This window comes from Coffea eugenioides, chromosome 2 (genome assembly GCF_003713205.1).
Source record: "Coffea eugenioides isolate CCC68of chromosome 2, Ceug_1.0, whole genome shotgun sequence".
In the NCBI taxonomy this organism is placed as follows: Eukaryota; Viridiplantae; Streptophyta; class Magnoliopsida; order Gentianales; family Rubiaceae; genus Coffea; species Coffea eugenioides.
The window spans coordinates 21,429,732-21,449,678 of record NC_040036.1 but is presented as its reverse complement, the minus strand read 5'-3'; the positions used below and the strand labels follow the sequence as shown (position 1 = coordinate 21,449,678).

The window sequence follows — 19,947 nt, the reverse complement described above, 5'->3', positions numbered from 1 at the left end:
CTAGAAGCATCTATAGAACCCTATTATGCATTACTCCGCCGTCCACAAATACACTAATAGTACTGAATTAAAGTTGCAAAGTAACCATGTTGTGATTATCACCACCATCATCATTCTCGTATTTCTGTCCTGTCCTGTCTTCTTATAGCTGGACTGGGACACTCACTACTTACTCGGATAATCATCAATTCATTCTTGCAATTTGTGTTACGTTCACTGCACTAACATGTTTCTCAATCATTTATTTATATTGTTAATAATTCTTCTTTTTTTTTTATCTCACATACAATACATCATAAAAAATATTACAGTATTATTATACTGATAAAAAAAATAATCTTCAATACTGACAGACTTATTAACGTGCTTAGATGGATTACTTTGTAGTAGGAAAAAACGTACGTCAAACCTATATATGTGGGAGCTAGTTACTTAGGCTATAAGTATGATCATGATACATACGTGCAAATGTATTCAACACACGATACAACACCACTACGACCTTTTTAAGAGGACTCAGATACAATTTCCATACCCCCCCCCCCCTCTCTTCTTGGTCGAGAGCATATTTCGAAAACATTGAAGAGAGGTAGACAAGACAAGTTTGTTGAAGTGTATGTATATATATTATTGCATTGTCCGATGCGTACTTTCGCTGGAAGACGCATGCTATAATACTGTTGTATGTATTATCAATCGGTAACAGTAGATTAATTTGGGGCACCCAGTAGGACAGTGCGTGAACGAACCAGCTAGCTCACATATCTTGGCAGGTCACCACAGCAGATTGAATTTGATTTATTAATTCTCTGTTACATGGGATGCCCTAAAATTATGTCAATACTATAATCACCAGTAAGGGATATTCAATAATGAAGTGATAAAGCGGAAATTCTAAAATACTCAAGAATCTATTATCGTCCAGCTAGCTGCCTCAGGACGTACGAATCTATAATGAGGAAAACCCACGTCTCATCTGCCACGGCAGGGTCACCAACAAACAGATGTTTCCAAGTTTCGGTCCCTTCATCTCTTTTTTTTTTTTTTTGAAGGACCAAGTTTCAGAAACATGTCTGTTTTTGAAGAAGAAGAACCCAACAGCATTATTACTCATTACTACATCAAAAGAAAGCTGCAGCATTCATTACTATTACAATTTACATCATTTATACTGTCGAGATTCCAAAAAAAAAAAAACCTCTTGTCTTCCGATGGAATGAAGCAATGAGTTACGGGGTTGATCTCGTGTTTGCTCATAGATGAGCTTGCTGTTGCAAGCAGAAAACTTCTGGTTCTACTCTACCACGTTGCTTGTAATTGCAAACTTGTATGTCATGGATAAGTCGTACAATATTCAAAAAAGAAAAAAAAAAAAAGATAAAAGACTATGAGCATTCGATCAGAGGATAATACTAGTGTTACGTTCTTTATGCTGGTGTCTTTCCAAGCCAGATTTGAAGTTAATTTGTCCGGATAAATGAGAGAGTACAGGCTAAATTCAAAGGTTCATGAGAGGATTTCGTGATATATATATAATTCACTTGAGGAGGAGGTTGCCACATTTCTTTCTTTTCTCAGAAAATGACGAGAGGGGGATAATAAACTATAAAGGAGGTTGTCGACTGATTTCATTTGAGAAACTTTCGTTTTACCAAGAACCAATATGAAACCTACAAGGAAAATTTTGCATCTGCCAAGAATGATACCCTTCGAACATTTTAAGCTCTCATTATTTACTTCTTTTTTTTTTTTTTTTTGCTTAAATCTTATTCCAACTCAGAATTTCCATTTTGGCAAATTACCAGATCCCGTAAGTCCACCTCAACCAACCTTGGCATTTTGCTTAATCCGTTAAACTTGTTTATACATTATGACAATGGTTGGTCATGAAAAGAATACAAGTAAGAAAGTAGTCCAACTTTAATTAGTTTGAGCAGAAATCTCAGTCCCATCTTTTCTTGTTTTTTCTTTTTTTTTTCTATTTTTGGTCAACTTCCATTGGGCAAACGAAGAGCAACAAATAAATAAATAAAATTAGGGTACGTGCATGGTGACGACTAGAATTAGGTGGGCGGGGCATGTGAAATGTGGCGTGTCGTCCGTCCATACGATTTGACGACGACAGCAAACTGAAGTTAGTTTGATTCAGGTACCTCCTCGTATAAGTAACCTTTTGTATTTTGTTTTTACTACCATTTTGTCACGTCCGTCTTCAAAAGAAACACCGGAAAAGAAAGGATTCTATTTTTCCAAGATACTGACTAACATCCCGTAATACAGTAAAAATTTGGCCGGTCATATTCATCTGGAAGAAGATAAAATAGATTGAATATATGTTGAGTGCTAAGACCTAGCTGAAGCTAGCAATTAAATATCTTGTAAAAAAAAAAGAAAAAAGAGAGAGAAAAAATGAATGGTTTTTGTGTGTTAGCTGAGAAAGCACGGTATAGCTCTTCTCCTACAGACGGTGATAGTGATACCACTGCATGATCACATGGCTGATCAGACTTTCCAATGCCAAATGAAAAAGAATGGTTTTTGGTTTGTTAATTAGCTGAGAAAGAATATGCATTTTACATAGCTCAGGAGATGCTCCTGCATACGTACTCAACCAGATGATGGTCACATGGTTGATCGGACTCCCCAGTTGATTCCGAATTAGCCAGGCAAAGGCTAGTTGAAATCCTTGAGGATGAAATGAAACCTGGTCAAAACAAGAATATTGGTTTGCCACTTTACTCTGTGTCGATCGACAAAAAGATTGTTTTACCCCGTGAAAAATGGCAAAATGCTTTGGCAGAATTGATTAATTATGAAATCACGCGTAGACAATATCTATGTTGTAATAGCACTAGCGCCGAATGATCACCTAAAGCAAAGCAGCACGAAATGATTTTTTGGTGCATGCTCGCGCTGTGAAAACAACAGCGTTTTATTGACTTTACCATGTTGCTTGCATAATAAACACGTTTTTAAATTATCTCTTTCTCTTTCATAATCATTTTTTTTATCTTACGTGTATTGAAAGTGTTTGAATAGTTGACTATTTGGAATGATTTTTTGAAAAAAAAATATTGTAACACTTTTTAAACGTAGTGTATATGAAATAAAAAAATGATCAAAAAATATATTGATGCTACAAGCAAATAATCATCCCTCACAATCCTTTTATTCTTCTTGATATTCAACGCTAACCCTATTCATACCATTTCATTAACTTAGAAAACAAATACTACAAGTAAAAATACAAGTTGTTAATGCCACGACAAAAATCTTTTTCTGTTCAATTATCGGACAAAATATCAAATTTGCCCTCCTCAACTGTACTTGCAATTTAGACACGAAAGAATTAGTTCTAGGCTCAATTCTAATTTCTACAATAATTCATCACCCTCCGGGAAAACCGTAAATGGGCCACACACGCCACGTATTTTTCTCCGTCCTGCTTGCCAAGGTTTGCACGTGATCCATGCTTTCGATAGAATGTCACATGACCAGTTCCACGTAATTGTGCTGTCAGCTGCTACTAAATCCACGAAAAGAGGGGATGATTTCAGAAACCTCCCTTGAGCTTTTAACTATTTCGCTGACCTCTATCTAGATTTTAAAAATTGCACTTACCTCCCTTCAAGTTTATTATCTTAGAACATTTAGATCCAACCAATAGTTGAAAAGTGATATTAGGAGAAAGAAGATAATATGATTCCATCATAACCCCTCATCTACTAAATTGTTTAATTAATCCAATACCAACCCAAACATTAAAGAAAACACTAGAATTTACTGTTTATCATTAGGGATTAAATCACATATGCTATCAAAAATAGTATATCATTCTATATATTTCGCTTAATTTAAGATCCAAATTGTTCTTTTCAGTTACAAACCTATTGTCAAACATGATCAGTAACAAATAATTTAAAAAATCATAACCAAAATATTACAAAGGTTGAACTTTAATACCATAAAAATCTCGGCAACTAACCTTAATATGTTGACAAGAATATTTATGATATTAAAGTTTGTTCTTTTGTAATATTTTGGTTGAAAATTATTTGATTATTTATTGTTGACTATATTTGACAATGGGTATGTAACAAATAAGAGTAATTTAGATTTTAAATTGAATGAAAAATATAAAATGATACACTATTTTTGATACCATATGTGATTTGATCCCTAATAATGAATAAAAAAATTGAATGCTCTTCTTTAATGCGTGGGTTGGTATTAAATTAATTAAATAATATAGTAGATGAGGGGTAATTATGGAATCATATTATCTTTTTTCTCCTAATACCATTTTTTAATTGTTGATTGGATTTAAATATTACAAGGTAATTAACCTTAGGGGAAGTTACTAAAATTTTGAAAATATGGAGAAGGCCAGTGAAATAGGCTGAAACTATCCCAAAAAAAAAAAAAAAATCTCTTCGAAGTCTACAAAAAACGAACCTTCTACATTTAAATTTCTAAATTGAATGGTACCACATTAGTGGTGCGTATCTTTAATGTAACCTTTGAGGATAAACATTGTGGTGCATAACTGAAGATTCATAATGACTTTTGTTATAGGAAATCCAAAGGAATTTAAAGAGCCTACTAATCTACACTAATATTGAAGCGTAGCCTTACATTGAGCTAATACTCGATTCTTTAATATACATCAAGATTCAATGCATCGACAGTGATTTCATTGTTCAAGTAGTTTTCACCTTTTTAGGTGCCTGCAGCCATATTTTAGAATGAAGGGCGGAGTATTTTATCCATATGTAATGGAAAATCATGCTCAACATAACCTAATCAAGAAAAGAAAACATGACCTCTGCGGATGCTGAGTGTTGGCATATTTATTCTTTGTACCGCATCAATGGGGAAGGATTGATAACCATCGAAAAAATTATTAATGTTACCTATAACCCTTCTAAGATTATGTCCTTCTAATTTTTTTTTAATTATTTTTTTGTAAAAAATATCTGCAGTATAGTTTGATGGATCCCTAATTATTTAGCATTTTTTACTTTATATGAGTAAACTTAACAATCCAATTATTTATGCATTTGGAAAATCATTACGCGTACAAGAAGTTTTTAGGTATGACAAATAAGCAGAAATTCAAGCTAGCCAAAGAAAAGAAAAGAAAAGAGGGTGAGTAATGTACTACAAGGTGAATTAAGAAACTTGGAAATGGCGTTAAGTATTCCCTTTCGCTAGTCAACATCAAATTGGGAATTAAATAAGGGCCAAAAACCTTGAGCAAAACCGACGTCGAATTGAAGCAAATGCTGTATAAAATCGAAATCCGGATCATCCCAATTGGCCAATTCCCCTATGTATGGGGTGAATGTGGATACACAAATTTCTGTAAACGGACCGGACCACTTTATCTTCGAAATTTTGTTGGTCCCCTTCTTGCTTGACTTAGCCTGTTACGTTTTACGAGCCTCCGACTAGGACCAACAAAAGAAATATTCCCCCCTCCCCTTCCCCCAACGATGATAACAGTTCGTAATGATGTCTAGATTCATTGAATCTCGGTCGAATTTTTTTTTCAAAGAACAGCAGCAGATAGTAACGCTCCTTGCTTTGGTTATTAAGGTACTGAAAGTCCTTGATCTCTAATTAAGAATAATGCGGTTTCAAGTTCAACTTACAGAATCCGCCGGCAAAAATTGACTTACCATGTGTGAAACGATTACATAATCAGAATACTTTGGTTTAAGGAAACCAAATAATATTCATCAACCTTTAATTAGGTCTTCATCAAGAGCATCGTGTAAAATCATCGGGGTGCATTTGGTCCAATCACAAAATGAAACAATATTATTATTATTGAGATCCTTGTAATGGAAAAAAAAAAAATCAAAAAATCCATGTTATCAAATCAAAAGGGATACTGAATCAACTTCAGAAAGCAACTTTGCACAATGTTTTAGAAACAGAGAATATATATACGGTCTGCTTTCCTTTTCTTGCTCATTCTTTACCGCAGAATCATTTTTTTCGGGGCAGCAGGATATTCAAGCAAGTAAATCAGCATGCACATTTAGCAGTTTCCTTCAGAAAGGAAAAAATGACATTCCATAGAATGTCAAATGCGTATCAATGTTGGAAGTTGCCGGTTGGGGAGTTCACAGAAATCAAGGAATTCGGACGTAAATTACGGCAGTTAGGAAATCAAGGGGGCAACAGAAGAAAAAACAGGGAAATCAATTCAAGAGGGACAAAATCGTAAATTCGAACACCTAGAAGACGAACGCGACATTTCCCCTTTTCCCCGTGCTGTGCTCCCATCAGCTCAGCTGATTATATAAACAAACAACGACTCAGCATTCTGTCTTCACATCATCCTCCCACGGGCCACGACCACGAGCTCCTTCCATCCCACTTCAGCTCTCCCCTCAATCTCGTCCCTCTCCTTTTTTTCTCTCTCTCTCTCTCTCTCTCTCTCTTAAGAATTCATTGGTAGCAGAGAGAGAAAATATAAGAATGGGTGGCAAGAAGTTTGGGGTTCTGCTGTGTGCAGATGATCCCGAGTACGTCAAGAAGATTTATGGAGGGTACTTTGGAGTTTTCGTGAGAATGCTGGGGGAAGATGGTGAAACCTGGAAGGTGTTTCGTGTGGCCCATGGTGAGTTCCCTGATGACGAAGAGATTAAAGAGTTTGATGGGTTTGTCATCAGTGGAAGTTGCAGTGATGCTCATGGGACTGATGTCTGGATCTGCAGGCTTCTCAATCTGCTCAAACAATTGGATTCCATGAAGAAGAAAGTTCTGGGCATATGCTTCGGTCACCAGGTACATATATATATATATATATATTCATATGCATACATATATATATGTTAGCAAAACCATTACTGCAAAAATCAAATCGCGTTGCTTCCAAGGCTATTCTTTCATTTATGGACTAACCTTGACGAGTAAGGTAAGAAGCGGTAAGCAGGAGTAAATTAATGAGCATCACGGGCTAAGTTATTTTTATACTAGCACAAGGCTTTTTATTTTAAATTAACAGCGGATGAGAAAGATTAACCTTTTCGTTCATCTTAGATTGTCCTCACCTCTATTAAAAGCTAAAAGCAGTGGTAGTTTGTTATGCAATATGCTGGTGGAGGAGTTAGGTGAGTTGATGAAAATTTGCGGTTGTTTTCCTGAGAAAATGTGCAGTGCAGTACAGTACTGACGACTGAGCATGTTTCTTACAGCTGTCGGTGTTCTGGAGTTTGAGGGTTTTGCTGGTTGTGGTAAATTGGTAGGGCGTCTTTTCTAAGTTCTAAGAGGTGGTATTATTAGAGAGAGACATGCTGATTCGAAGAAATTGTTGGTTCAACCATGACTATAATGGCCGTACTTAGCTTTTATTAAACCATGCTTATGTGCAACATAGAAATATACTTAGATATATTATTATTGTTTAGTTAGATTTTCTTAGGGGAAACAAAGACTAAGTCGCACATTTCAGTGGTTGGAACTTGCACATTCTCTTTACACGGACTCGAACCCTTGCGAACACTGGACACCAGCTCCTAAGGAGGCTTGTTAAGATCAATCGAACTGCCCATGAGGGGCAGGCAATTTGGTGGGAGACAAGGGTTGAACCCCTGACCTCCCACCCCACCAAGAGAGGTGGTGGTCACTGAGTTAGAGCTACGTGGTTTTCAACTTCTCCGTACTTGGTCTTCAAAGTGTTACGACTCACGCGTTGAAAAATGGTTTATTAGTCTCATTAACCAAAGTTGACAAATTATGGTCATTTTGTCAGCTGCTATTCAACTTCATTCCTCTTTTTTCAACTATATACCGAGCATATATATATATATACATACATATGAGATTTCACAAAAATTTTGAAATGCATGGGTGGCTTCATACATAAAAGGGACTACTATTCTAGGGAAAAAAAAATAAAAAAATCCGCAGATAATTTCTTTAAAATATCGTTTATTTTTGGGGTTGTGGCGTTTTTATTTTGAAGTTCTTTCTAAAAGGTTCTTTAGACATGTGAATTTAATGTCAGCACCATGATGATGAGTTGAGATATTATTATGGAGCGATTAGGACAACATCATAAAAAATTAATTGTTTAGTTAGATTTGCTGTAGCTGTTGGAGTTGGAAACAAAAGACTAAGTCGCACTTTTTCAGTGGGGCTATTACCGCACATCTCTTCCTTTTCTTCCGTACTCGGTCCACTGTTAGGAACTCCAAATTAATTAATGTCTCAGGTTATTGACTATAATCATGGATGATTAAATCATACTACTGGGAGTTATTCAATTAGTAGTATATACTTCAATCTGGACAACATTTTTTTTTTTTTTTCTGTGATGAAGGAGATGAGAAATCTCTTTTAGTTAGGAGACAGTCAAATCTCTTTTGTGACCTGTTTGGGCAGTGCAATATTATAATACTCGTGGACTAAAACATTTAGCTAACTTCATAAATTTGATGGAACCTCACTTTGGGACCGGGGAGGATTGAGAGAGACGTGGAAAGAGTGGAGCCAGTCAAGTGGATTCCACTGCCTCTTTGCCTCCATGGGATGGGATGGCGGATACCAAATGCGGAGGCAGTTAATTTGTGGTCCGAATCTGTTTGCTACTGGGATAGGCAGTTTTGTGAAAATGGTGGCTATTTAGTGCAGTTTTGAAACCCCTTTGGTCCCCTCCTCTGCCAGTGCTAGCCTCTAATCTGTATATTGTTGGCAGTGGCCCAAAAGCTTTTGCTTTTTCGTACCTGATATGCAATGTGACTTATTCAAAACCTTAGATTAGATTAGATCGAGAGGTGGTTGAATTATTGAATACTCCTATCATTTTTTGGGCTGGCTAGCTGTCTATTATTTTCCTACGCCCTTTCTCTAATCCACATCATGGAGTTGCTGGCACTCTGTTTTGTTCAGCACCAACTGATCATTATTGGAGGATTCCACATCATGAGTTTGTCTTGATTCAATTTCTTACTTACCATTTGTTTCCTCTCGGAGAAGGCATTAGAAAGATGAAACAACCCCAAAAAAAAAAAAAAAAAAATTGTGTTCAAATTCCTATGCGATGTGATGTCTGCCGCCCGTAATTAGAAGCCATTGTGCTCCACAAAATTTAAAGGCATTGTACTGAAGAAAGTTTCAATCAAGTTCCATTTAGCCTAAAGGTTGCATCGGACAAGAGGACTTAAATTGATTGATGTGAAATACCACCACCTGATTTCCTCGTAGTGGTCCAGGCGTGCGATGTTTCTGTCTTTGTATTGTATTTTTTCCATCTTTTATGCCTCTCTACCATGGTATGGTTAGATACCTTGGTTTCTTGATTATTGATCAACAGATTTTTTTTTTTGTCGAAACGATAAGTGAGATTATTGATCAACAGAGATACGGTGACAAGGAATCTTCTTGTCAACCCAAAAAACATAGCCCTTGTGGATCAACACGTGTGGGTGGTACCTTTTTGCTACTCACTTAGCATGACAATTGTTTTTGTGTGTGTGTGTGTGTGAAGACTGAAGACATACAGATTGGCTTTTATGGCCAACATTTTTTTATATATATATATACGTAAAAGGGTTTTTTCATGTAACTTATTAGATACTGGGACGTGCACTGGGTGGAAAGACCGGTCGAGCAACAGCAGGGTGGGACATTGGAGTCGCAAATGTTCAGCTATCATCGTCGAAGCTCTTCACATCTTTGAAAATGCCTGCTTATCTCTCTGTAATTGAATGCCACCGTGATGAGGTTTGTTTTCTGTTATGGTTCGTTCCCACGCTTTCTTCATTCTTCAAGCGAATGGAACGGTTAAAACATGTTTACTTACACAAATTCGGTTATCTGAACAAGCCAGGTGAGGGAACTTCCACCAAAAGCTGAAGTACTGGCCTGGTCTGGTAGAACAGGGGTAGAGATGTTCAGGTATGGTGATCACATCATGGGCATTCAGGGTCATCCTGAGTATACCAAGGACATTCTTCTGCACTTGATTGACCGTCTTCTTCAACGCAATCTCATTGAGGTTTACTGATTTTTCTTCCTGGACTTGATAGATAGTACTGTAAATGGAACAAAAAAAAATGCTCTGGTGCTGACAAATAGAAGTCTTTTTTTCTTAAACGTTTATTCAGGAGTCGTTTGCTGAGGAGGCTAAGTCTGACTTGAATGCTCGTGAACCTGATAGGGAGGCATGGAAGAAGTTGTGCATCAGCTTCCTCAAGGGTAGTAGATTGTGATGAGAGGTTTCAATTCAGCGTAGGCGAATTTGGGGAAGCTGTAGATAAGCAGATCCACTGTCCAGGATTTGATTAGGGAAATTTCTATGTCCACATTTTCGTTAAAAAGCCTGCAAAAATACCATATGGAGCAGGCAATTACGGAGAAGAGTTAGTCGTTTTGACATCATTACATGTCATTACTGTCGACGAAATAGACTGGACTCTTGAGGTCAAGTGAACCTGTTTTGATTTAACTTCAAGGCCTTTGATTTGATTTGATTTTTCTTCTCTATCCCTTGTCTTTTAGTAATTGATTTCCCTGGTGAATATACATACGGTGGTTGTCCGTCGGACGAGCAAAAAAATGGATGATATGGTTGTGATTAGGACATTGAAGCAGCTAGGATTAAGAAAAATACCAACTCAATAGGAAAAAGATAAGCTAGTAAAAATTTCGAACTTCTTAAATAATTCCCGTCAACATTCTTTTTAGAATTTCCTAGGTTGCCAAATCGGAGTTTCTTGCTCCACTCAGTGAATAAAAATAATCTTTAATTTAATTTTTTGATCAACGCAGAGTAGGGGTGGGTGCGGGTCAGGTTCCCACTCCATTCACCATTTGGCTGACCCGATCTACACTTTGCGGGTCAGCCATTTTCTAACCCTTACCCGTCCCGCATATCAGCGGGTACCCGCTGAGATAGGGTCGAGTCAGCGAGTACCCGCCCCGCCCCATTTATCATTTAATTTTTTTAAAAAATGATTTATATCAATTTAATTTTATATTTTACACATTCATCTAAGATTTAATAAATTTTTTTTCTAAAAAAAGGTTTCCCACCAAGAAACAAGCATGTGAAGAGAATATAAGATAAATGAAAAAAATTAAAAGAATTCAAAATCAATAAAAGTTTGAAATAAGTAGCACAATTTTTAATAGATATGTTCCACATTAATTAAATTTTTTTCTATAAAATATAAGATCATAACCTCTACAAATGAATCTTGTAAATAAACTATAGTCTCTCATATTTGTAATGTAATTTGTTCAATAAAATTACTTATTTAGTTATAAATTATTATTTTATAGTGTGTGTATAAAAATAAAAATAAAAAATATATATATGCGGGGCGGATCGGATACCTGCGGATTTTTAATCATGTGACCCTAACCCGCCCCACATCTTAGCAGGTACCCAACCCTCTTTTGACCCAATTAAATAATAAAAATTAGATATCCTAATTTTCGGATTGGATCGGATCGGATATGATGAATTTTTGGGTTAACAAATAATTTTGCCCACCCCCAGCGCAGAGTCATTTTTACTTTTATTTTTTGTTTTCAGAAATTTTTGATGCAATTGTCTTGAGTCCTCACGTGAACCAGAGCTAGAAGCATCATTGTAAATTCCAGAGCAAAAAAAAAAAAAATTTTCCCAAAATGATAAATTTTGACTTTTCCAAACTGGAGTTGGCTCCTGATTAATAAAAGGTACAATTGACATTTTACAAGAAAAGAACTACGGTTGCACATCGTTTATCCACCAAATAAACAAGGGACCGGGGGTTCTCTTCAAACTTGAAACAAGCGAAGTTACGAGGAACAAACGTCACTTGTAACACTCAGCTGATTATATTATACTCGATTTATTTCCTTGCCCGTCTGGCTGTCTCGTAACCAGCAATTTAGCTGCTAGCTTTAACACAAATCTTCAAATCCAATTAAGTTCAAAACCAGTCACAATAAATCACGGATAGGCAAAACGAACTCACAAAACTGACAGAAAATAGACTGATATAAGGCGTTAAAAGATGATAATAATCCGCAATCGACAATCGCTCAAGATCTGCGAAGAGAAGCATCAATAGATAGTACCGTGACGCGTAGCTGATTAATCGAAAGTTTACATCAAATTCATGTTTTCAGAACATTATTCAAGAACTTAAATTCCATAGGTATACGTGCAGCAGCCATAGACCCATCTAATGAATCTTTCATTTCACATGCAACAAGCTCAAGAACTCATCATAGACCCAGAGTTCCTCCTGCATTCGGACAACATATCCATGTAAAACTGACACTTGCTGATGTCATTGCCATAGCCATTCAAGCACTGCAAAAGAAACAGATAAAGCCACATAATGAGAAACTACTACATATTAGAGAGAGTAAATTCTAATACTGCACAAACGGGAAACTACATCTAATGAAAACCCTAACGTAGACCATGTACAAACTAATCTTTCCAAAAAGGAGGACAGATGTAGTTTGGTAGGACAAATTCGCCCGAGGCTCAGTGCTAATGAGAAACACTTGCACGCCACAGATGTGGCATCTAAAAAACTACAAAGATCAAAATAATGTTCATCCATTAACCCCAATATACTTGCATGTCAGGCATTCACATCTCCTCTATTCCTGCCTCTTCTCTGATGTCTCTTTCTTTAAAGGTATAGACATGTTTAAAAATTAACATCATCATAAAAACACCACCAACAGCATCAAAGAAAAAGCAGAGACAAAAATCTTCACTGACACGATTTAGTAAACAAGGTACTAATGTACTTTAGTTTATCACTGACAAATACATCAACGAATATAATATTCTGACGCAATTAATTCTTCAATAAAGAAGCCTGTGCAGATAAATTAGTCATGAGGACTCAGGTACCCACTTTCTCCTCTCACACAACCCCCCCCCCCCCCCCCCCGGTGCCCCCCAATAAAAAAAAAAAAGAGAAAGAAATAGAGGAAAAATGAAAGAAGAAAAAAGCAAACGACTAATTCAGCAGTCTGGTTCAGAGATTAGTCAAGAAAAGTGAACATACATCTTGGAATGCCTTAGCATGCACACTGCAAGTATCAGAACCACCCATGCTGTTTGTGGTTGGTGCAGGAGCAGCAGCTGCTTCAGAGCCAACAGTTTCATGTTGAATGGTCCGTGGACCCATGACAGCATCAGCAGCCCTGTGAGCCATTGCACTTCCAGTACCAAAAGCCATGCCTACAACAAAAGAAAGGGGCAGTTAAAACTAGAGCCTCTATGGAAATGTTACACATTTTGCAAAACTAATAATCATTATAGTGCCAGTAGATGGAGAAAAGTCGGTCAACAAGCCAAAGAAAAAATTTTCATAGAACTTAATCGACACGATCACAAGTATTCTTACCATTCTTCTCCAAGTTCAGTTTGTAACTAAAAAAATACTGATTAACTTCGACATATCAAGTAGTCTCTTTGGCACAGATTATTAGGATTGTTGCAAGAGTTATAAAGAGTAAGAACTCTTTAGGTACCTTGCGCTATGGTTGAACCGATGTTTCCAAGCAAGGATCCACCACCACTAGCTTGAACGGGAGCAGGAGGAGGTGCATGATTCACTGCATCACAGAGATAGTAAAACTTCAGATGCAGAAACATAATGGGTCATGTAAAGGATTCATCAGAAAAACACAGACAAGAACATGCAATTGACATGATCATTGAGAATTTATATACTTGTTCTGAAAATGAAAAAGTTGCAATAAGCTAGAAAGCAAGCAGCTGATGCAGGAAAATTTTCAACACAATTCATACTTGTTTTCCCAATGCCTTTATGCTAAATCATACCAGGTTGAGGAGGATTGCGGGCTGGTGCGTGACGAGCAGCTGGCCGTGGTGCAGGTCTTCCTGCGCACAGATTTTAGAAATGGAAAAAGTTCATCATTGCCAGCTGGAACTTCGTGGAACACATGGAAAAAGATATGGAACAACACCAATTTTGTTTGAAAATCATAAGCAACAGGAATTAATTTTGACAATAATGTCTGAAAGAAGTATATTGCAGACATCCAAGATACCAGGATGGCACAAAAAGTTTCATGTGCAAGATTGGATAGAACAAATAGTAATTCCCAAGGCACGAAGTTGAAAAACAACCACAAAGATTAGCTACCCCCTAGAGTACTCGGAATAAAAGGTAAAACCCACATTTTTTAAGGAAATCAAATTATACACCACACGCCCCACAAGTATAATTGAACAAGCAATTAAAGTCCAGCCCAGAAAAAGTACAAATGTATTGGTTCCAAGAGAAGGAGAAAATTACATAGTCCAGATGCTCAACCTTGTTCAAGTCAATCAGAAACTGCATTCAGTCTGTCTAAAACCTAGGTCATTAGATTCTTTCTTTCCAGCAAAATATACCATTACTGACTAATTCAAACCAGTTTAGGACTCGAGATTATCCGCTAATTAGCAAACTTAACAAGTAACTAAATACAGCAATTTTACAGTAGCCATTTAGACCTAAACATCCAACCTTTCCTCCCCTTGACAAATTCCAAAAGCAAGGAAACAACCAGTCAAACACAGAAAAGCAAATAGAAACAGAAAATCAATAGTATCATAAACTAACCTAAGCTCAAGCTATAAAATGCCATCTTAAAAGCTTCATCAAGCAATAGGCTCAAGAAAATAAGAGTAATCTAAATATATCTACAAAAAACCCTAGCAGACAGAGATGAGAGGGTATCACAGATCTACAAGTCCAGGAAAAATAAAAAGGTAGCCAGGGGGAGATCGGGGAGGAATTTTACCCCCTGAGCTTCGGCGAGGCATGATTCAGTCTTGAGGCGGCGGTGGAACCTAGAGATAGAAATGAAGACGCAGCGAGTTGAGCTTATAGTTTTATACTTTTATCATCCGAAAAAAACGAGTCGGCTAACCATCAGATGGAGATATGAATATATAGTCGGAAATTTTTATCAGGTGTACCGCGGTGTTTGCAAGTTCATGACGTGTCAGAATAGTTGTGGTTGGTGGCTGCTCAAACATGTGGTTTTCCGATAGCATGAGAAATCAATCCAAAAAATCTGCCTTTTAATTAATTTTTCATCTTCATCTATTTTTAGAAATGAATTTTGTCAAGATAAAGATATGGTAGTATTCATTCACTCAATTAAGTGTGCGTGTGTAAATTGCTCCCAAATAAAAAAAAAGTGTGTCTGTATGTACGTGTGTGCGTGTGTGTATATATATACACAGATTGTAATTAGAAAAAAAAAAAGTAGTCAAAAAACCAGAACAACTGTTTTCTTTATTTTTTTTTCTTTTTGGTTTAAATGATTTCCAATTAATTTCATACACAATAAATTAGGTACCTAAAAGCAAAGCACACCAGCGATTTTTTTTTTTTTTTTTAAAAAGTGAGAATAGGTAGCAGAATAATTTTGAAACAAAAATTAAGAGTGTGTTTGGATAGTGGATTATTTAAATAATTTTTTTAAAAAAATATTATAACACATTTTTGATATGATATATGTGGAATAAAAAGATAATTGAAAGGCGACCTTGCTAGGTACCAACAAATTCATAATCCATGCTTTTTGTTGTATGTGAATATATGATGAACATTTCACACACGTGTATCTACGATGAACATAAATAAAAATTCAGTAGTAAACACTATTTATAAGTTCAAAGAGAGAGGAGGATAATTTTATTTTCTTATCTGGTGTTTGGGATGGAATTTGTGAGGTTAATTGCCTAAAAGGTAATAGTTAATCTTATACATCGTTGGTGTATATTTTATCACGGTTGATACATATGCAAAATTTAGATTTTAAATTTAAATTAAGATTAATTATCTATACTATATATAAACCGGGAGGAGGGGATTTGGGGTTAATATTGGAGCTAACATTTATCGTCGCTTTATGAACGACCTTCTTTTATTCCCTTATAAAACTACTTTTACTTTAACTACCTATAATTACCCATAACTATTTTTACTTTTAATTATTTAAGTATATGTTTTCAACATAACTACCCGTAAACATTATAACTACCAATATAAACTTATTTTATGAAAAATATTTAAAAGATTAAAGTTTGTTTTAGTAATAAAATTTTTATTTAAAATATATGACCATAAATATTATATATTTTTTAATTATACACACGTTGGGTGTGCATTGAGCACTAGTTACTGTTATTGATTCTGAAATGCAAAACTTTTACCTTCCAGCTAAAGAAGCACGTGCACATGGCAACAGTTGTATACTAGTGCAATACTTGAAAATCTTGTAACTCCGTGTGTTGTGTTCGCCACTGAAACCCAGAACAACATTTCATTCCCCAGCAACATCTCGTTCTGAGGATAATGAGTATGGCACTAAAGGCCAATTTTAAACTAGTCGCCGGGAAGCGTGAAAGACCACCAATTTGGTAAGCAAAGACGGGAGTATAACACTAAAGGCGTAGACGTCACTTTTCATATCCATCCTAGCTGCACAGGAGTTTGTGACGCTTTCATTACATGGCAAAATATGTGATGGGTAGCACGAGCACAAGAGAATCAAAAGAGAGTTCCTAACAATTCTTTTTTGGTACTCATAAGGAAATGACCCAGGCATCATATGGTGCAGATTTTCATTAGGTAAGGAATGAAAACAAGTTTAAAAATTTAAATGCTATTAAATGATCTAAATACCAGTTAAAACCTCTAGTTTTCCTCAATTTTACCATCGTGCCATTTTGCCATTCTGCTACGTGCCCAAATTCATCATCAATGCATTTCCGGCAAAAAAAAAAAAAAAAAGAAGTCAAGAAAAGGTAAATAATGGCAGCAGAACAAAGTAATGATATTATAAAAATTAGCAAAACTAAAGTAAATAATTCCACCAGTTCATAAAATATACGTTAGTGCATGTGCAATAATCTAATGTAAGATTAAATTGTCATTCTATGCTAGAGAAATTTTATAACAGTAGTGGTAAGAGTTACACATATTGACTAAGACGAACAAGTTGGAAGATTTCATACGTGATCTGCTGATACTTGGACGATTTCGTAGATTTTTCTTTTTCTTGATATCCAGATTTAATTGATATGAAAATTTGATACTAACAAGTTGCATCAAATAATTTTAATTAATAATTGAACTTTAGGAATTGAACTAATCAAATCCAACTCTCAAGAGAATAGTTAACCACGGTCTTTTCTTTTTTCCTCCTTTTTCTCCACATTTTTTCTTCCTAAATTGAGATTAAAACTATCAGTCTAAATTAATTTTCTGTCTCTGCAAAGCAACTAGGGAGGGGTGGGCGTGGGTCGGGTACCCGCTCCATTCACCATTTGGCTGACCCGACCAGCATCTTGCGGGTCAGCCATTTTCTGACCCTTACCCGCCCCGCATATCAGCGGGTACCCTATAATCGGATACCTGCTGCGATAGGGTCGGGTCAGCGGGTACCGGCTCCACTCCATTTATTATTTATTTTTTTTTAAAAAAATAATTTATACCAATTTAATTTATATTTTACACATTCATCTAAGATTTAATAAATTTTTTTTCTATAAAAAGGTTTCCCACCAAGAAACAAGCATGTGAAGAGAATATAAGATAAAGGAAAAAAATTAAAAGAATTCAAAATCAATAAATGTTTGAAATAAATAGCACAATTTTTAATATATATGCTCCACATTAATTAAACTTTTTTCTATAAAATATAAGATCATGGCCTCTACAAATGAATCTTGTAAATAAATTATAGTCTCTCATATTTGTAATGCAATTTGTTCAATAAAATTACTTATTTAGTTCTAACTTATTATTTTATAGTGTGTGTATAAAAATAAAAATAAAATAAAAAATATATATTTGTGAGGCGGATCGGGTACCTGCGAATTTTTAATTATATGACCTTAACCCGCATCGCATCTTAGCGGGTACCCGACCCTCTCTTGACCCGATCAAATAATAAAAATCGGATATCCTAATTTTCGGATCGGATCGAATCGGATATGACGGGTTTTCGGGTTAGTGGATAATTTTGTCCATCCCTAAAAGCAACCATTTGCAGGACTGACTATTCCCGTCAAAGTGTGCATATGCAAGTAGGCATTAAAGTAACCACAAATTTGTCTGAATATACAAGAAGTAACCACAGGAAACAATAACGAGAGAAGTCTTCTACTGTTCTATTGCATCCTCCCTGGTCCTCGTGCCATGGTGACTCGAAGAAGATTTGGAAAATGCCGTTTGAAGTCTTTCACAGTCCACCAGATATGCGAAACCATAAGCCATATTCTTCAACGTAGCCTCATGCAAGTCGGGTGATGATGTTGCAGTTGCATCTGTCGAGAAAAAGACTCTGAATCCTCTAATAAACGCTTCCCTAGCTGTGGTCTCGCAGCATAAGTTGGTCATTACACCTGTCACCATAACCTCCTTCACACCGCCCATATTTACCAGTTCTTCTTCCAAGTTTGTACCTGATCACAACGCATTGCAAGGAAGGTTAAAGTGTCAAGATAGCGCTAATTCATAAGCCAAAAAGAACAAAAGAAATAAATACTACTACTACTACTACTACTTTTTTTCCACATTTAATTTCCTTCTTTTTATTTCCTAAACTTGTGCTCGCTAATAAACAGATTGACGACGGGCCTTTTTTGTTATACTACATTTTTGCAGACTGCTCACCACGAAAACTTGGAAACTTTCAAAGATAAAAGATCATAATTGAACTTGGACTTAACTCAATCTAATCTATAGAAGTGAGAAAATAAACGTCGATTTTTGTAACTTTGCCAAAAGAAAAAAAAATCAATTTTTGTGAGCGTACGGAGCTATGCCTCGCAAGTTGCAACACTCCAAAAATCCTATCAAATTAAACCTAAAATATTTTCCTCACTAAATAACTTCATTTTGCCACTGAACTAGTCTTCTCAAGTAACCACAACAAAAATCAAAATCTTGTAGGGAGGAGGGAAGATTCTTAATGGAACTTTGGAATATTATAGGACAAAGCCAAACTAATATAAAGATCACAAACCCATAGAATTGAACTAAAAAAACTACCTAGTACTAGTACTTGTTAGTCATGCCGAATCCCAATGCCAGAGTTACAATTATTCAATCAATTTACTAATACCAGAAATTGGAAGTCTAATTGCTGCAACTAACTAGTATCGTATCAATTTATGCTAGTACTTAGGATGTTGAAGAGGTATTACCCCTGAATGCACTGTACGTGTTCTTCTCGACAACTAAATCATCCTCCCCTCTATCCAAGTCGGGTATGAGCTCTGCCCCAGGTGTGCCATCCATGATGAGATCACCATTCCACCACTCCCATAGCATTCCATAGTCTTGAGGGGACTTGTGGCGGTGGCGAGTGAATATGATGGGAATCGAAGCATCCCTGCAAAGCTCAATAGTGGTGTTAATGGCAGGTAAAATTGGCTTGGCCATAGAGTAAAAGTAATTCTGCATATCAATCACTAGCAAAACTGAGGATTTGGGGTCAGGGTTTTTCTTCCTGATTTCGTATTTCTTGTATGACGAAGAAGATGACATCGTGAGGAAGATTTTGATGAAGGTTTTGGAACTCTCTAGCGAGTGAATTCGGTAGCAAACAGGATCAGACAAGGCATGAATCAATCATTGTGCCATTTAATAGTGATGGATGAGATAAGATTGGGCAAGTGTTAATTATTGCAGGACATGGGCTTTTCCTTACGTGAGTCGTTCTGGGAGTCCAGATTGACCCCCAAAGGGCCTTGAAGATCCCAATAGTACTGATCTTTTCTTTTTTCTTTTTTCCTTCTAATTCACACAAGTATTCTATTTATTTTCTTTGTAATAACACGCGATTGCAAATTCAAACTCATCTCTACCAGGAGATTACAACAAGAATTACCTTCTGCTGGTAATGACACAGGGCGCATTGTTATCTCCCCAGTGTTCCACA

The 19,947-nt window shown here is 36.1% G+C and overlaps 3 protein-coding genes across 3 annotated transcripts; 1 reads left to right on the top strand and 2 right to left on the bottom strand.

Moving 5' to 3' along the window:
* The first annotated feature begins 6,339 nt into the window (after nt 1-6,339).
* On the top strand, nt 6,340-10,500 carry LOC113761039 (gamma-glutamyl peptidase 5-like). The gene is made up of 4 exons (XM_027303844.1): nt 6,340-6,798; nt 9,589-9,738; nt 9,845-10,012; nt 10,122-10,500. The coding sequence occupies exons 1-4, from the start codon at nt 6,490-6,492 to the stop codon at nt 10,224-10,226; spliced, it is 732 nt and encodes a 243-aa protein (XP_027159645.1). The 5' UTR covers nt 6,340-6,489; the 3' UTR covers nt 10,227-10,500.
* A 1,486-nt stretch (nt 10,501-11,986) lies between these two features.
* Nucleotides 11,987-14,908, bottom strand: LOC113762188 (coiled-coil-helix-coiled-coil-helix domain-containing protein 10, mitochondrial). Its single transcript, XM_027305513.1, has 5 exons — nt 14,788-14,908; nt 13,820-13,879; nt 13,507-13,590; nt 13,038-13,213; nt 11,987-12,322 (listed from the first exon to the last, which is right to left on the bottom strand). The coding sequence occupies exons 1-5, from the start codon at nt 14,807-14,809 to the stop codon at nt 12,224-12,226; spliced, it is 441 nt and encodes a 146-aa protein (XP_027161314.1). The 5' UTR covers nt 14,810-14,908; the 3' UTR covers nt 11,987-12,223.
* A 3,123-nt stretch (nt 14,909-18,031) lies between these two features.
* On the bottom strand, nt 18,032-19,687 carry LOC113761647 (nicotinamidase 2-like). The gene is made up of 2 exons (XM_027304721.1): nt 19,211-19,687; nt 18,032-18,466 (listed from the first exon to the last, which is right to left on the bottom strand). The coding sequence occupies exons 1-2, from the start codon at nt 19,551-19,553 to the stop codon at nt 18,165-18,167; spliced, it is 645 nt and encodes a 214-aa protein (XP_027160522.1). The 5' UTR covers nt 19,554-19,687; the 3' UTR covers nt 18,032-18,164.
* Nucleotides 19,688-19,947: the final 260 nt, after the last annotated feature.

What these genes read in the sequence shown, in the direction of transcription:
- LOC113762188 (XM_027305513.1), bottom strand. Translation starts at nt 14,809, where the DNA reads ATGCCTCGCCGAAGCTCAGGGG. An exon ending in CCGCAATCCTCCTCAACCTG is followed by an intron (nt 13,591 to 13,819) that starts GTATGATTTAGC and finishes TCTGTGATGCAG; the next exon opens with TGAATCATGCACCTCCTCCT. An exon ending in CGGTTCAACCATAGCGCAAG is followed by an intron (nt 13,214 to 13,506) that starts GTACCTAAAGAG and finishes CTTTTGTTGTAG; the next exon opens with GCATGGCTTTTGGTACTGGA.
- LOC113761039 (XM_027303844.1), top strand. Translation starts at nt 6,490, where the DNA reads ATGGGTGGCAAGAAGTTTGGGGTTCTGCTGTGTGCAGATGATCCCGAG. An exon ending in GCATATGCTTCGGTCACCAG is followed by an intron (nt 6,799 to 9,588) that starts GTACATATATAT and finishes GTAACTTATTAG; the next exon opens with ATACTGGGACGTGCACTGGG. An exon ending in TTCAACGCAATCTCATTGAG is followed by an intron (nt 10,013 to 10,121) that starts GTTTACTGATTT and finishes ACGTTTATTCAG; the next exon opens with GAGTCGTTTGCTGAGGAGGC.
- LOC113761647 (XM_027304721.1), bottom strand. Translation starts at nt 19,553, where the DNA reads ATGTCATCTTCTTCGTCATACAAGAAATACGAAATCAGGAAGAAAAAC. An exon ending in CACGTACAGTGCATTCAGGG is followed by an intron (nt 18,467 to 19,210) that starts GTAATACCTCTT and finishes CGTTGTGATCAG; the next exon opens with GTACAAACTTGGAAGAAGAA.